Source organism: Sturnus vulgaris, chromosome 3 (assembly GCF_052056855.1).
Source record: "Sturnus vulgaris isolate bStuVul1 chromosome 3, bStuVul1.hap1, whole genome shotgun sequence".
Lineage (NCBI taxonomy): Eukaryota > Metazoa > Chordata > Aves > Passeriformes > Sturnidae > Sturnus > Sturnus vulgaris.
The window spans coordinates 25,443,174-25,461,536 of NC_142245.1; the positions used below are offsets into that span (position 1 = coordinate 25,443,174).

General features: G+C 38.2%; 1 protein-coding gene across 11 annotated transcripts in view; it reads left to right on the forward strand.

Moving 5' to 3' along the window:
• MTA3 (metastasis associated 1 family member 3) overlaps positions 1–18,363 on the forward strand; it is a 242,813-nt gene that overhangs the window by 104,630 nt on the left and 119,820 nt on the right. For all 11 annotated transcript variants that reach the window (XR_015802205.1, XR_015802203.1, XR_015802202.1 and 8 more), the window contains exons 15-16: positions 3,306–3,392; positions 8,269–8,415. Coding sequence is in view for 7 of the 11 variants with exons in the window: in XM_088161230.1 (XP_088017356.1) it covers positions 3,306–3,392; positions 8,269–8,415 (234 nt within the window). In the remaining 4 variants the exon portion in view is untranslated. The remainder of the gene's footprint in view (positions 1–3,305; positions 3,393–8,268; positions 8,416–18,363) is intronic.

The window sequence follows — 18,363 nt, forward strand, 5'->3', positions numbered from 1 at the left end:
AGATAATTTGGAGATTACATAGACAATTTATTTTAATAAGGTGCTAATTCCTGAAAAAGCCTCCTTTACCCTCTAACAGCTGGACAGCAGAGATCTTTGGTGACACAGTTTGGTAAAAGCTCTCTGAAATGCCAAATTGGATGCAGATCAGCTGTATGTGGACAGGTCATGGTCTCCTCAGAGGATCCTGGCAGTTACTGGTTTATAGGAATGTAAGTAGGAAGAGCCCCTAGAGGTCTCTAATCCCACCTCTTGCATAAGGTTCATGTGCTCATGGGCCTTTTGGCCAGATGAGCTTTTTGTATCTCCAAGCATGGAGACTGCATGACTCCCCTGGGCACCTGCTCCAGTGTTTGATCAACCTCAGAGCAAATAACCTTATCCTTATATCCAACAATTTCCTGTCTCCCAGCCTGGCTGTTGCCACGGACAGGAGCAGTGTGTGGCAGGAACACTTCTGTGTTCCTCTCAGAAGGGTCTGGCTCAGTGTCTCTGCTCTGCTGCTGGGAGAGGCTGCAGGGGCCATCCAGGAGCCATCCCTTTGTCCTTCTGGTCTCCAGGCTGCCCAGACCTGTTTCCCCAAGCCCTGAATGTCCTGTGCTCGAACACCCCATCAGCTTGGTGAGCCTCCAGAGCTGGCCCTGCTCCCGTGTGCCTGTGTCTCTTCTGCTGGGGATCCCAGAGCTGGACACGGGCTCTGGCTGTTGTTCCCATGGACCCAGGGGAGAGGTGACCTCCCCCAGAATGCCATCATCCTTCCTGCTGCAAGGACACACCACTGACTAATGAGAACACATTAAACCTGTTTGCCCTTCCAAGGTCTTTGTTGGCTCCCTTGACGTTTCCAAATTTAACCATGTGCCTCTATTAATAATGCAACCTTTTGCCACTCTGCAGACCTACTTACTGAAGAATATTATCACGTCTGCCCTGTTTTTGTTCTCTTGAACCAAGACCATTTAAACATTCATTAAACACCAGCAGCGTGTCTGCTCAGCAGTTTGGACGAATTCCACCTGGTCCTGGTAACCTGGTTTTACTGATTAACCAGTTTGTTTTGAAATATTTCCTGTGGACACTTCAGTGTGACACAGTTCTCATACTTTCTTCATAAAAGTATTTTGGAAGTGAGCTTTTTTAAGTGCTTCTGCAATGACCAGTCATACAAGGAATGTATTCAACTTTTCTGCTGTGCCTTTTTGTTTCTTGTGTATTTTCCTCACACCTTCATAATCGATTGCCACTGACACTGCTTTCTGCTTTTGCTGTGTTTGAAAAATATTTTAAAAAATATGATTCCTTCTTGTTATAAACGTATTTTTCCCCATAGCTTCCACTACTTCACTAATCTTACTAAGATTTTTATTGTCCATATAAAAGATCATATTTGATTTTAGGACTTGCTTTAAATTTTGAGCGTTTTGATAACTTCCTACCCGAATTTTATTCTCTGGTTTTACACTTGAGAATGATGCACAATACAACTTCTGTTTTTTTTTCTCTGTGTTCTGCATAAAGATTATAAACTTTATTATACTTTTTATGAGAGTACCTCTTTAAGGATCAAGGTTTGCTGCTGTTAAACATACTTGACTGTTTTAATAGATAGGTGTACTTTGAAATAATCACCTTTGATGAACATGCTTTATCTCAAGCATGAAAATTGTGCTCTCCTTGCAGTATGCATTCCCAGTCAGCATATAAATACCACTTCATGATTCAATATCTTTTTTTACAGTGAAGGCACATAGATGGAAAATTTTCTTGCTAATTACTTCTTAGGCAATACTTTGCTGTTCTCAAAGTAGCTATAAAGCACTGTATAGCCTCTGCTTATTTTACTGAGGGACTCAGTGGAGACACATCATTCTGCTCCACCACTTAAAATATTTCAGGTGTTTTGCAATATTAAAAATATCCCAGGAACCACGTAACCACGTTTGCTTTTTTTTTTTTTTTTTTTTTTTTCCCTGAGCACAGTATGTTTTGTGATTAAGAAAAAATAATTAAGTACTTCATGTACTCAGCACTAGGGCTCTGGAAGCTTTGAAACCTATTGGTATTTCCAGAATTTTTAGGTAGATTCCTTAATCTATTAAAGTAAGTTGTGCTTTGTCTGCTGCACTGAAAACATCTTCTTGAACATCTGAAATACTTATTGCAGTCATTGCTGTGCATTCGTGATCTTCATGATTTTTGCACAGGTCTAGATTAGAATAGATTAAGGGATTGTAAATTCTTCCACATGGTGCCTTATCCTTTTCCTGTTACTGCTTACTCTGTCTCATGTGCTGGAATGAAGCAAACAGGACGAGTTTGGTGAACACGGGGAGGAGCTGTAATTATAATCTATTTATAATGTGTCCCTTCTGTACAATTTGTAGGTAGGTATTTGTGGGAAGTTATTCCATTTGAGAGAACTCCCAATCCATATAATCACTGTGAAGGCAATTTTGTCCAGAACAGAATGCCTGTATTCTAGGGATACTGGAATCTCTATATGAGGTTTTTTGTCTTGGAAGACAGATAAGCCAGTCATTCTGAATATTTAAAAAGAAAAAGGAGATGGTCTATTTCCAATCGTCTTGAAATTATTTTCTGTAGTCTAGTGCCTTGTGATTTTTTACCTTAAGTTGACTGACTTCTTTGTTCTAAGGCTAAACCTCTTTATGTTAACACTTTGTGCTTGGGACACGTGGATGGGATCTCTACTTGTGTGTTCACAGTAGCAGCAGGAAATTGAAGGCAGTTGCTGCACTGCTTGTTTTCATGTACTTAGCAGAAAGTTACAGTCTTTGAGACCTTTGAGCTCTGCAATACTTGGTTACAACTGACCATTTTGTGGAAAAGTTTACAGTGAAGAGTAGTGTGACAAAAACCAGTAGTCCCAGCATTAAAACCTTTACTCTGTATTGCCTCATTTAGAGACAGAGAAGCTTGTAGAAAACAAAAAATAATTCAATAGAAATCATTTTTAATAGCCAAAATTGCATTTCTTTTAGTAGTCATATTTTCATCTGTGTTTCATTTGCCTGGCTGACTATCTCCAGAAAGACTTTGTAAGCAAGAACTACAGTCTAACTGGTGTTAAAACATTAACATAAAAAAAAAATCATAACATCACTTGCATGAATGAGGACATGTCCTGCCTTTAAATATTTGTGATTAGAAGTACTGATGAAAATAAAGGAAAAGCAAAAAAGAAATTTTTGTTAAAAATGCAAGTCAGAAACTGGTTGGTGTGTCCTAAATCTGTTTGCAATAGTAAAATATTTAAACTGAGTTTTATTCTTTAAAATTCTCAGATGCAGATCGACATTGTGAACTTTCTGGGAATCCTCTGAAGATAAAAAGCACCAGAAAACCACTGTCATGTATCATTGGGTATTTAGGTGCGTATCTGCCTCGGGAGAATAACAAACCAAACAAACATGCAGTGTGTACTGAAGCTTCATAACCTGGTATGCACAGAAAGAGAGATTGATGCTCTTAGAAACAAGAAAAAATTCTGAAGTTAATAAATTAATAATAATGGTGGTCCACCATGAGTTGCAAACCTGCATGGGTGAACTTGCAGGATATAGGCAGAAGTCCTCCTGATACTGGTTTAAAGTGTCCGAGTGAAACCTGATGTAATTTAGAATGTGAAAAATAGTCTGGCTGTCTAAATAAAAAGAATAACTGCTCAAAGAGGAGATGCTCAGCATGCTCAGGGCTGCTCTACTGTGCCCTTTGTATCCATTTGCAGTACTACTTTTTACTTAAAAGCAGGGGACCTCAGCCACACTAAGACACATATTGATGACCTAAGTTTAAAAGGTGCAATGAAATGCGTACTGAGTTCACAACCAAGAGGACAATGAACCTATAAGTTAATGGGGAGAAGAAAAATTCTAGTTATTGTGATTTCTTGCCAGGAACCATAAGTGACTATTAAATATTTGCACAGTCATATAAGCATTGTGGTAACCCAGAGTCTGTTAATCCTCAAATGAATATAGAAATCAATCCATTGATCAGGAAAGCAGTGAATAATTCTGCTGTGTATTAATCCTGTTCTACAGAAGTGAACTCTACAGCTGAGTTTAGAGCTCAGTTAGATGGTTTGCTCATAACTTCAGTCATCAGGAGGTTGTTTTTGTACTAGATCATAGTGACCAGTAAGTCTCTTGCCTTACTGAAATAGAAATCGGCTATTAATGTAGTTACAACTGTTCTTCCAGGACATCAATTTTGTCAAAATACTAACTTCAAGAATGTGGCTAATGAGGAATTAATGCCGTTCTCACTGAATTTTGATTCCTCCTGCCCTGGAGTTTAAGAAAAAAGCCATGGGTCGTTTCTTACAGACATCCCAGCTGTGTGTGCTATGGGTGTTGAAAGGACTCCTTTGGCTGACTTGGTGGAGTTGTGGTTGTGAGTGGGGAAACTGGACAGGAGATGACATCCAGACATCCAGCTGACCTGTCTGTGCATCTAAAGAGGAAATGGTAGCATGGGTGAACTTAGAAGACACCACATGTTTTTAGTGCCATGTTATGTAGCCTTTGAAGAGTTGTCTTGACCCCTCTGGGATTCTAAGTCTGTAGGCTTAATGTGAAGTAAATGGATGAGCAGTGTCAGACAGCATTTTGTGAATTTCCATGATGGTCTGGTAGAAGATGAACAGTGCTAAAATATGCCAAGTATCTGTAGAGTCTGCTTAGTATTTGACTGTATGGGAAGTAAAGGTATCTCATTACAGATGAGGAAAATAATGTGTATTACAGGGATGTGAAGTGAACCCAGTGCAGTTGAATACTTTAATCTGAATTTGCTTTATAGGGATGGCTAGAAAATGGCTTTTTGTTTGCCATGTAGCTTGGTGGAATTTTTTTAGTTTAGTTTATTTGTGTTATTTTTTGTTTATTTGGGATTTTTGCAGTTTCAGTAAATAAGTAAATCTTGCTTTATTTTTCTCATAAAAATAGCATTATATATTATGTCAGAACTTGTATAGGAGACATTTGTTTTCTTTTTAGGATTCATTCTGGGCCATTCTCACAGATATTTATTGGCATACAATTAACAGTGTGTCAAGGCACTACTGTTTTCAACCTTTCTGGTAAGGCAGGGAGAATTTCAGTGCCCTGCACATCCTGGGTCATCACTTCCCTTTATCCTTGTTCTGCATCTTGGCTGCAGGTGAGGTAGGACAAGCATTAAAATTAGGCCTCGTCCTCTCAAGAGCTGAGGCTAATGCCCTGCAATCTCATCAGTGATCACTGTACTCCCTAAAACAAAGCTGCTACAGTGAACCCATGGCTAATTAGGTGTCCTATATTACCTCTTAGTTATGAGGAAACCAGGCTAACACTCCAGCTGGGATACATGTTGAGGAGATGAGGTGACAGAAAGGTGCAGCTGTCTAAGCCCCTCTGAAACCCAGGATGTTCATTGAAGTGATTCAGTAGAAGACTTCAGCTTCTCTTTGTTTACTTTGGGTTTTTTGTTTTTTTACCCTACTGGCATAATGGAGAATGGAGAAGTTTTTAATGTTGTTATTGTTATTTACTTGCTTGAGGCTGAAATCTGGTCTTATCAAATGCTTTCCTAATATGTTTTTGAAACATTCTCTCTTACTCCTATTTTATTTTTATTTCAGAATGTGGCTCACTGGTTATTTTTTCTGTGGGTAATGGGATAATTTGAATGCTATAGTCAGTTCTCTGAGTTAGAACAAGGTGCAGGTGGCTAGGAGATTTTCAGTGAAGTGCTAGGCAATAGAACAAGGATAAGAGCAGCAGTAATTAAAATATTTTAATGACTATTATTCCATAATACAATTACATGAAGGGATAATAGGCAAAACCCCTGAAATGCCTCATTACACCACTTTGGTGTAATGAGGCAGCTGGTTATAAAGTGCTGCTCTAAAGCATAAAAATATTTGAAGCAAGTCTATATGTAGAAGAGGAATGAAGTAAGATGTAAAGGTCTGCACAGGAAGGACTCAGTCCATTGGGAAGTGGTCCTGGTTGTTTAACTGAGTTCCTTTCTAGAACTTAAATGTAGAGCTTGGTCTTGCCACCTTCCTCTACTGCAGAAAGAGAAAAGACAGCCTTTGTGGTAAACTCATGGAGGATTAGTGACTTCTGAACTGAAACAAGTCGAAAGAAGGAAATGCTTCCTTCCTCAACTGCTCACCCTGAAAATATAAAATTGCCTTTCCCATAGGTTGCAGATGAAAGGAGATGGAGTTCTCACGTGTTGATGCAACTGCTGGGATTATTGTGGTTGCTGCTGGAGCTCTTTGGCAAATAATATATTAGTGTTGTTAGCCCTGGAAATCTACCGTTTCCTTCAGAAAATTGGAAAAGATTGCTAAATGAACATTTTAGAATGCAAATTCCAATTACCTTCAGCAAACAGTGCAAGTGTTTCTATTTCAGTTTAGAATTTTGCCTTAGCAATCAGTGGTGTTGATAACATTAAGCATGCCTCTGCTCCCATTTTAGTAAAAAAGCAAAATATGAGATGCTTGTTCCCTACAGCCAGAAAAACGGGACATGCCATGAAATCTTTTCTGTATGAGAAGCAGATGAATACTGCAGTGAATGGCTGTAAAAAGCTCTCATCTAATTAAGTGGTGGGAAATTTGATGGCGTCAGATCTACAGCTCTGCCCTGAAGTGACTGATTACCTGTGCCTTCCCTCTCTGCTGTTCTAACACTTGCCTGTGCATTTCTCTGCCCTACTATTTCCTACCTGGCCCTCTGGAAGCTTCTCATGGGAGAGTGTTCATGCTTGGAGAGTGTGATTGCAAGCCCCAACCAAACCAGTGGTGAAGAATTAGGGAAAGTCTTTTCCAGTGTAAAAATTGTTGGCATTGTCTCCTCCTGGCACGGAGTTCCAGTACAGCCTGGCCGAGGCCATGAGACTGAGAGCTCCAGGCAGGGCAGGCAGGCTCTTGGATGTCAGACTTTGGGCATTCCCGAAGGAGGAAAAACATTGCAGTGGGCTTTGACTTTATGCAGTGGTTTCTCGTTCTCCTGAATGATAGCCATGGATGGCAGAGGCTGGAGAGGCTCCTCCTTGGATACCTGGTCTCACTGTGGATTTTGCATCTTCTCAGTTTCTGTGCTCCATTTTATAAATAAGCACTTTTCAGGAGGTATGTTTATACCTGAGCTGCAAATGAGAAAGTATTTAATTTTTGTGTTCTGATCTCACTTGCCTTGGGCAGCTGACTCTGCTGTTGTGACTCCCAGCCCCTCTGCCCTCACCTTCTCAGCCTCTTCTGCTGCCTGGGGTCATCACAGGGGCTGGGAGTCCTCATCACCTGCACGCTGCTGGCAGCTGGTGCCCTGTGCCTGTGTCACAGGGACCTGCCCTCGGGCAGCTGGCTCCACCCAAGGCTGGACACAGTGGTGGCATTTTGAACCCGGATGTGTGATGGGAATTAGTTAATTGGTTCAGCATATTCCTAGTGAGGGACCAGCAGGCTCAGCCAAGGCTTCCTTTTGCCACTTTTATCTGGCAGATAACTGAGAAATTTCCATGCAGCTGTGTCAGCTTCTGGCAAACACAGCAGATAACACCTAAAATGTGCTTTGCTGCCTCTTGTCCTCTTTATTCCTCCTTCTCCAAAATAATCTTACTCCATGAAGCATATTAGATACTCTGGGATGTTTGAAGCTGCCCAGCAATGATGCTGTATGGAAGTGTTCCCACTGCGGTTTTGGGGTAGTTGTAGCTGCACAGCCCTACAGTATCTGACCCCCCTGACTCCTGCACCCTTGTGACTTGTGTGTGGGAAGATCCCTTAAAGCTTGTTACTGTGACAGAAAATACTGAATAGCTTGAGGTATTGAGGTGGTTTCACTACAGTAAAATCCTTTTATTTGCTTGCTAAAACCTGTGGGTGTGTAGCTTCAATAGAAACCTCAAAAGGGTAAGAAAATATAAACACACCCATTTCAGACTCTTTTGTATTTATTAGCTCTTCAACCTCAAACTTTTAAATATCTGCACTGTGGAATTGAACTTGAGTAATCTAAAGTGAAATAGATCTTTGTTACTTGGAGAGCCTGTGGGTATGAGGACTCACATTGTTCAAGGTCCTGTAAACACATAAGTGCAGAAGGAACTTTCTTTTCATTAAAAGCCAAAAGTAAATTTTGCATGTGTAATAGATTGTTTTATGCACATTTCACATGTGTAATAGATTGTTTTATTTGTTTTAAAATCAGGTAGATATAATTTCTCTCTCTCTTTTGTCTCAAACAGAGATACATCCTGCCGTGAAACCCAATGTAATCAGGTCAACACCAAGCCTTCAAAGTCCAAGTGCAAAACGACTGCTTGCACCCTCCAATCACTCTTCATTAAGTATTTTGGGGAAAAGAAACTATAGCCATCATAATGGTCTTGATGGTATGTGAAGGAATATAAATGAAATTCTTTAATTCTCTGAATTGCAAAACTTTCTGTGATCCTGAGGTAACATTAAATGAGAGTTAGAAAAATGTAAGATATGGATGGTACGTTTATAGCAGCAGTGCAATGAATGGTGGTGCTTATTCATTGGATAAGGATATATTAATGCCTTCTCTTACAAAAAATCAATTTGCCATTTTCCTTACTGATTTTGATTAACCAAAAAAGAACAAGAAAACAATAAAACAAATTTGGTGAAGGCAGAGATGCAGCATGTTCTAGTTTGGATTTTTGCATTGCACCTTAGAAAGCCACTGTCTCTGCAGAGGAGGAGGCAAAAGGTGTATCATAGAGGTGCAGGAGAGACTTTTCCTGTACACTGTGTAGTATCAGAGGTGATGTATAGGCCTGGTGTATCCAGCCACTTCATTACACCTTGGTGCGAACTGAGAGCAGGAATGAAGCTGTGAAAGAAAGACCGAAAAAAAAAAACCCAAAAGAAAATCAGACCCAAAAAAAAGGGTGGAAATTTGTGAATAAGACTAACTTTTCTCAAATAATCTTTTTCTTTTCATCCTGAAAAGTGACTGTGCATTATTGATGATTTTTTTTGTCTTTACCAAACAAAGATTTTTCAACTCTAACTGTAAACAGTCTTACCTTGTCCATATAAGAGGAGAATCCAGCAGGATATAATCTAAATAATGTTTGCACTAAAAGAAAATGTACGCATGCATTCCTATATCTCTTTGTGAGATATAATTTCTGTAAGCCATTATCTTATTTGTTCTGTGATTGAATAAGGTTATTGAGGGTAGAAATCTGTCAGATGCTGGGCTCTCAAATAGACTGTTCAGGAGATGATGTTCACAAAAGAGGTGCCTGTCTGCTTTCATGCTTCACAGAATAGGTCAAGGTAGGAAGGACAGGAATTGCCTTTCAGACAAGCTCACAGAAATAGTATTCCAAATAAAGGGAGAAAAACTTGATTCATTATCCATCATCTTTCCCATAATCATGTTTTTCTGTCATTGCAAACACTGCTTGTATACTGCAGTGAAAACACCTACTGTACATTTAATAACACCTACATAGGAATTATGACATCCTTTGACAAGAAGTAGTTATTGAGAATACACAGAAGAGAAGATTGCTTGCATTTCTGCTCAGCATGCAGCTGTTACACCACAGACAAACAACATTCATGGCAGCACAGGCTCTTTGGGGGACCAAGGTGGCACCATGGGACTTCCAGCTGGAAGATAATATGATATCTGCATTAGTAGGCAGAACCATAAATGCTGACTTTCCACTGCAGCCTTTGAAGGTGGAGTTCTGCATGGATGGTTTAGTAGTTGCTGCATGAGAATGTGAACCAAGGCCTCCCCCTCCACCAGAACTGTTAAATCCCTCCAGGCACAATGACTCAACCACCTCCCTGGGCAGCCTGTTCCAGTGCTCCACAAGGCTTTCAGTGAAGTAGTTTTCCCTAATATCCAACCTAAACGTTCCCTGGCATCACTTGAAGCTGTTTCCTCTTGTCCTATCACTTCTTATCTGTGAAAAGAAACTGACCCCCATCTTGCTGCAGCCTGTACATTTCTCCAGCAGAGAAGGCTGCAGCAGTAAATTCAAGGTAATTATTTTGATTAAGCCCCTCCTTATGCCTCTGTAAGGACGCATGCTTGGAAGTCTTTAACATTTTTTTCTACTTAGTATGAATGTTCTCCTCAAAGTAAAGAGTGTGTAAAACCAGTCATTAGCTGCACTAATTAGTGTGTATCAGTCAGCTGTGTTAGGGCAATTTGCACAAAATAACATCTAATTTGAAAAATTAGTATTGAGAACTGCAAGTCATTGCTTAAGGAGATATTTCTGCTTATCTCTTTTCTGTGAAAACAACGTACTGGAAAGCTGATATCCTAAATAAGTGAAATCTGCTTTTTGGGTTTTTTTAAGTGCAAAAATTGCAATCTTACTATTAAAAATGGCTATTTTGGTTATTATTCTTGCCACTCTCTTTAATTAAAATGTGAAAAAGTGTAAATAAAATGCAATGAAAAAGTAACAAACCAGTAGTAATGATATTCAACAGCACAGATTCTATTTCTTCTGATTTAAAAGTGGTTGCCTTCAATATTTACCATTTACCTCCTCCTCAGGTTATTGGTAAATATAAAATATATTTTTTTCTCTTGTGTTTTATCCAGCTTCTCTTCAGTACCAGATCAGCTTGGGAAGTGGTGGTTTCTGTGTCACTTTCCTGACCACAATGTACTATTTGTGCAGTGAAAGGTTTTGCCAGCCCCCAGAGTTTTTGTGTTACTATAAATACACTAAAAAGCTTTTTCGGTTCCAAAATACTATTGATTGCTGCAGGTTTGATTGTGTTGTTTCAATTAACAGTATCCAGAAAGCCTGGTGTGGAGATGATGACAGATTCTGCCTTTCAGTGCATGTTTTGGTGAAATGAGCAAGCAAAAATGAGCACGGGGGACTTGTATTAAATCTCATTTGCTATTTTCATAGTCTTAATATTATTGACATGGAAATGTCTGCATTTTCAAGTTTATTTTTTTTCCAACAGTATTAGATATTTGTTGTGAGAAAGCCACAGAAATATGTTTACTTAAAATATACAATATTTCACAGCATTCAAATGAATGTTGCTTAGGCTTGTGCAAATATATATTTAGATTATCATAATTTCAGTCAATCTTACTGCCTAGATGAGTGCCTTATTTTGGCAGAATTTCTTTTTAAGCAAATTAATAATTATTTGCTTTGAATATAACAGTACATTATGGAAATGGCACTTTTTTATACCTCTTTGGGGAAGTGGGGGAAGATTATGAGAAACATCATTAATATTTAGTTAAATGCTTTTAAGAGTAATAAACAAGAATATGATTAGCATTTCTTATACAAGTTCTACATTGGCTTAAGTTTGGCTCTTAGCCAATGGAGCAAATGATTCCCTTTCAGTTTTCCATGGATGCACCTCCAGAAAGGGTCTGGTGCAATTGGTAAGGGTGAGGGAATTTGGGTTTTTTGACTGATTTTACTTGATCATTGTTAAGTATGATAAGGGAGCTCATTTATCTTTTCTTGATGGGGATGTTGTGCCCTGACGTCTCGTTTTTGTCAGTCATGGACATGAGTGAAATTGCTCTGTGTATTGTAGATAGAGAGAGAGGATCTGGTAGGGTTTTGTGTCCCTTATTGGGAGGAAGACTTTTGCAGGATGATCTTAGAAAAGTGTTTTTCATTTTGCTTTCAAACAACAGCAAATCTTGCATTCTATAAGATGTAATCAAAAATGTCAGTGAAGTGGCATCTTGCTGTTCTGGAAAAGTCACAGTACTTTGAGAAGTTTTTGTGTAATATACATTCTGGAGCTTTTAACTACTCTGAGATGCAGCATTTCAAATGCTGCTGAAATTAAAGGCAGCAGAAGATATTTAAGTGGTTCTCTGCTGTGACGGTAGCCCCTTTCAAGTGGGAAAATTCCATCTTCAGAAAATCACGATGTTGCAGAAGGTTACATGTATCCAATTTTGTTACTGGAGTTGATGATGGGAAGATTTAGGTGTGACTGTAAAGTGCTTTAGATATTTTGAATCTGATCTTTAAATTACCGTGTCTGAAATTATTCCAAGCAATTACTTTCTCCTACAAGCTGCTTAACTTTAGTGTGTCCAAGTAGTCAAATTTCACACCAGCCTATTGTTTTGGCAGGATGAGTAATGCTACTTTTGCTTACAGTATTTGGAAACATCAGGTAGAGGTATTTTACACAAGAATAGTCTCTGTCATCTGACATACATTTCCTTACATTTCGTGCATGAGAACCAGAATATCCACAGGATTTCCAAGTCATCTGCATCACTAATGAGGTACAGAAATCTCTCTGTGCCTCTTGATGCCATTTTCACCTTGTGGACAAAAATACAAGAACCAGTTTTTCGTAGCTGAAGGGACTCGAATCAACAGCCCTGATCCTCCTCCTCTCTTCCCTGCCATGCCTTCAGTGCTGTGTTTCAGTCTGAGATGTCCTGCTGCCTTCAAGAGGATTCTTTCAAGTCAAATTTCTCTTCTGGAATACACTACAGTGTGCAGCAGATACATGAAGTATCTAGGAATGAGGCAACAATTTTGGGGTCTGTTTTCCCAGGAATCCACGCATCTCTGGCCTGGCAGGGTGAGAAGGTGACATGAGAAACCGGCAAATGGAGAGAGACCTCAAAAAAATGTACTTTCTCTCTTAGATAATGTCTTTCTCTCTATGCTTATGACTGATATTATTGGCTATTCAGGAGAGGAGCAAGGTAGAAAGGTTTAGTTTCACTCCTATTTTTCCATGGGGAATTTATGACAATGGATGAAAACATAAGCAGCCTGACTGATACTCAGGGAGACTAAAACCATTCCTGTCCCAAATTTTCTTGAAACAGAGAAAATAATTATAATACATGCTTCATTATAATTAAGCTCACATAACACTGTATGAAAGCACATTAAAGGGAAGGAGATTTTGCTCTCCAGTGGAATTTTTCAGCAGCGAGTGAATTGTTTTATCTCAAAGGTGTCTGATGTTATCACAATTCTATGTTTTGGTAGAGACAAAGATGTTCTGCTATGGTGGCAGAGGAGCAGCATGGATTGCACATCAAAAAACATTTGGTGCTCTGTAACCTTAAAAAAGAAAACCCTAAATTTTCTCTTACACATTAATAAACTATAAACCTACCAAATTTGTTATAAACATCGTTTAACATACCAGAGATTTCCAACTGAAAGAGAAGAAATGAGTTGTGGCAAACAAGCTGCTATGTGAAATTTTGCCATTTCTTCCATGCTAAAGCACAAGGTATGATTAATGCTGGATTGTGTATACTCACTGTTCCCAAAAGTGAGAGACAAAAGCTATATATTGCTCCACAGTCAGTTCTCCCTCTGAAGTTTGCTTAGGACGTGCATGTTCTAGCTTTGGTCTTTGATATAGCTGGAAAATGCTTTAAAATATTCAGCTGTGGATTTCTCAGTCAAATGTATGCACTGGTATTGATGGAAATGTGAACATGGAAAATTAGATCTCTCAGGAAAAAAATGATGCTGTGTTACCGTCATTTAGTGGGGAAGCAAAGGAATATGAAAAGGTGTTTATGGCTCTTAGTTACTTCCCGAAATATATTGCTTTTATGTTTATATCATTATAGGAAATGCTTTAGAGCTTAGTCCTGCCTTTCTATACAAAGTCATTAAAACCATCTCTGACCCTCAAGAGATTGACCTAACAACCTTTTTACATTTAAATTTTGCAACTTGCACAAGAGTAGACAATTTCTCTCTATTTTCACTGTGCAGTTGGAAGCAATAATTTTAAATATTTATTAGGAAACTAAAATGCTCTAAAGCTTACATTTCTGTGGTCAGTAAATTCACTTGTTTTTGCAGAAGTACAAATGATGATACTGAAGTGATGAACTACTGACAACTTCCAGAGCCCAAATAATGTGCCTGGAAAGTGACATAGGCCTTAATTACCCCACGATGTTAGTGCTGACATTGTCAATCATTTGAAGAACTAAGCTTCTGCATCTCATGTTTGCATGTATCAAGTAATCTTTTTTCTCTGTTTAAATTTTTGTGTTATAAAACAGTGAGTTGATGATTCCCCACTTCCCTCTTTGGTCTCCAATTCTCTAAACCCAGTGATGTGAATGATATTGTGACTCAACATGAAAAATAACCAAGTAGGAGGAAAATATTTTTGTCCAAAAAAATAGAATTTCTTAACATTGAGAAAATTATTTATTATCTCACAATGATAGAAGTTTACATTGAATTTACATTACAGTTATCTTTCAAGTATTTGAGCTCCTTTGATTAAAAATAAAAGGACAGTCTTCCATTCTCTGCCTGACGACTTCTTAAACTGCAGGGCATTTTTCAGTGAGAAAAGGTAAGCAGTACAATTTGGCCACAGGAGTGCTTGGGAGGAGCAAAAGCATCTCTGCAAACTCAGGTTTCCTTGGATTTCCTCTGAGAAAGAGCTATTCTTAAGCATGTTGTGTATTTTTTAAAATACAGACAGCAATTACTTACTGCCAAAGTCAAAATACAATTTCCATTCAACTGAAATGCTCAGGTGTATTGTATCTTGAGAAATATAAATTATTTCCCAGGGTGAAAGTGAATTAGAAATTGGATAAGAGACTATTACTGTTTTCTTCTGCATTTATTCCTTTCTTTCAAAAATGTATCTTTGGTTTTGTAAGGCTTCTTTGCCTATAATTGATTCCCAAGAAAAGCACGAATATAGAGTCACATTGATGTTTCAAACACAACTTCGAGTGTGCCATAGATCACTTTGCTTTCGTTGTGCCAAGGGAATGAATGCTTGTGACAAGCTGGTGTCACCAGGGCAGCACATGATTCTGGTGGCACTGCTGACAGCAGGGATCAGAAAGAGCAAGGCGTGTGGGATCCCAAGTGGAGGAAAAGGCACTTCTAAGGTGCCCCATTCCTGCTGTTTGAATCGGTGTTTCTTGTTTTAATGTACAGGTAATGTGTAGACATGAAACAGCAGTAACCCTGGCTTTTCTAATTGGCAGAATGAATCAGCTCTTCAAACTTCAAACAACACTGTAATTAAGTTAGCATTTAAACCACAATACCGATAGCCAGAGCTTAATTCCTAGAATCACTGCTTTCCCCTAGCATTATTTTAAAGAATTACAGCTGCAGAAAGACAATCCTGTCTGTTTGATAACAGGATTAGCAGCATATTACCTCCTGAATTACATGTTCTGGATTCAAGATCTGGAGTTGATACTCAAAGTGCTTCTGCATGTGATTACTGTCAAGTAGGTTGATTATTTTTTGTAAGCTGTGATTGCAGAGCAATAGTTCTTAACAATTTTAGTGCATAATGCAATAGGGAAGGCACCTTCACAAAGTGCTTAGGCGATGGAACAGAAAAGATAAAAGATCCTGTGTCTGGTCTGTGATAATTTTATGTCTTTATTTTTTTTTTTTATTTGTTTCTTTGTTTGTTTTAATCTGTATATCCTTTCTCCAGTGTTTAAATTTCCGTCTTGGGAGAATAACGGTCTTCTTCAAAAATCATTCTTAGTATCAGACGTACATATGTATTTATGTATTTTTAATAATACTTTTGAATTAGAAATGTCACTTGTTCAGTTGCTGCAAAGTGGAAGGAAAAAGAAAATGATGTTTGGTTACTCAAAACATTCATAACCCAAATGGAGGAGAAATAATGAAGCAGTCTTCCTTCCTTCCTTCCAGATTTTTTCATAAGGTGGTCATGCTGGGTGAAATGAACCTCTAAAGTCCTATGCACCATCATAAGATGAGATGTTGCTAGGATTAAACAGCTCTGCTATTGCTAGTCTGCCTTTATTTTCCACCTCTCAAAATCACATTATCTTCAAGCATATTTATTCCGGAAGTTTTAGAAGCAGGACATGTTTCACCCATTACTATTGTCAATGGTCCCATTACATAAAAAAGAGAAATACCAGGTAACTCAGTTTTCTATCAGCAGAAGTAGAGAATATGACATATACAAATAACACATGAACAGCTGGAAAAGGGTTCTGATGTGTAATAAAAAAATAACATGTTGCTGGGAAATAATATGTAAACTTGAAATAATTATGTAGGCTGACACCATCCCAAAGCAGTGCACTCTTTCTGATTAAACCTTAAATGGTTTTACAGTGGGAAATTTTATGGTGTCCTACTGCCTGGAAACAGGGAGAAACGCTTGGTTGGTCAATATGGTTGGTAAAGCACATTCTAATGTGAGGAAATTTCTTCTACAGCTTACTCATTGCTATTTGAGTTCAAATAAATACGTTGTAGAAAAGGCACAGGAGCATCTTAGGCAGTTTCTATTGTTGGTGCATCAATTTCTCTTACAATAATAAACTTACAAACATCTTGTCAGCACTGAAGCTGCATTTACTGAAACTGCCCCGCATCACAGCACTATAAACTTTGTTAGTGGTGAGGATGTCTGGTCACTTCTGCTTAAAATGGAGCAATCCACCTTCCTGGCAATTCATTTGCCTTAAGGGGAGAATCAGTCTCCATCGTGGAGTTCCCTTCCTACTGAAGTGGTGCAAGTACAGATCCCTGTCTTGCAGGAAATCCTTTGCTGTAAGAACTTATAAACCAAGTGTCCACTGGTGCCAGTTTCACTGACATTCGAGCCCTACTATATTAATTCCCCAAGGCATTGTAGAACTTGGCAGATAAAAATGAAAATCCAAAGTTTTGCCTTCTGTTCAACATCAAGATATTTGCGGTTTTTAAATAAGCTCTGAGACCCTTAAGCTGCACTGGGGTTTGCATTGGTGTGCAGACCTTTTGTAAGGGTTTCTAATGCTATGTGCCTGCCTTTTTAAGCAAGGGCTTTCTTCCTTAGTTAAAAGTTTTAGCCTTAGTTAAAAGTTTTCCACAAAATTGGCTGGTGTGTCCATGCATAAGTGTTTTTCAGAATCTGCCAAGTCAGGGTGTAATTATTTTCTGGAAGAAATCAGTGTCTCCTCAGTTCCACAGTCTGAATATTTGTGTGTCAGAGTACATAAGAGTTTAAATTGTGTAGCAATGGCACCTTAATCAGTAGTCTTTGCTAGATTCTAGAACCTTTTTACTATATCTACTTATTAAACAGTTCTTTTCCTACCTTTGTATTTATGGATATACTCAGGTCTCTGATATTTGGCAACTTAGATGGTATTTCAGTATCTACAGCAAGAAAAATGCAAGCAAAAAAAGAGAATTGTTTTATTGCATGATATAACGGATATTTACAAGTATGATATGTTTTTTCACTTGTTGGCTGGGTTTTATTATTAGGTTATCAATATGGTAATATTCTGGAGTTAACAGCTGCTGGCACTGCATTAACAGTATCTGACAGTTGGGTTTTTTTTTCAAAAATACACTGTTTAACAATCTCCAGGAAAGCTCAGTTGTTCCTCAGCTCATTTTAGGGATATTTTCTCAGTTTCACAGACAACTGAGTGAGAGCATGTCTGTGTATTTTGGGACAATCGTGGCTAAGCATAGCTTTTATAGATTTGGCACATAGAGCTATGCCAAAAGCACAGCACCTCTGAGTAAGAGGGAAGGTTTCAAGTATCTCAGTATAAAAAATATGGATTTTTGTTTGTCGGCTTTGATTATTTTGGGAGTCACTGAAAGTGCTCTGGAATGTGTCTTTTCTGTATTTCAAGAGACAAGAAGCTCCATTCTTTGTGTTTAACTTCGTGGATAATTCTGCCTAAGTTCAGGATTCTTCAGGAAATATTGTGCTCTTGGAGATAAGGTGGTTGGGTTTTTTTTCTGGGTATTTATGCTTATAAATGGAATTAATATTTGTCTCAATTATTTATTATTCCATTAATGCAATCTCTGTGTTTTTTCAGGAATATTCAGGTCCTGAAATTTTATTTTAATGGGATGTAAAAAAAAAAGTATTAATAGCAAAAATTACTTTACTGTGAAGATAAAAATTGAACAGATTACAGAGTTCTTTACTCTACTGTGATCTTCTCTTACCCTATAGGAGTGCCAAATATGTTCAAGTATAAGGAAGCAGTAGACTGTCACAATATTTAGTTCTTATACTACTAGTTTAAAAATTGCCTGGAGGATTGGTGACCTAAATGTATTTTTATATATGATAACTTTTGTGTGAAAAAAGAGAGGCAAAGAGAGCTGGTAGAGGAGCTCACGACTAAGATATTGCTGGCTTTAGGTAGGTATTCACATTACAGTACCTCTGTCAATGTGACCTGAGTGATATAAATATTTCTTATTTAAAATTGATTAAGGATGGAGACTTGTACAAATGTAAATGTAAACGAGATACTGGAATTTCTGTTGAATGTTGGAGTCTATAAATAGTTT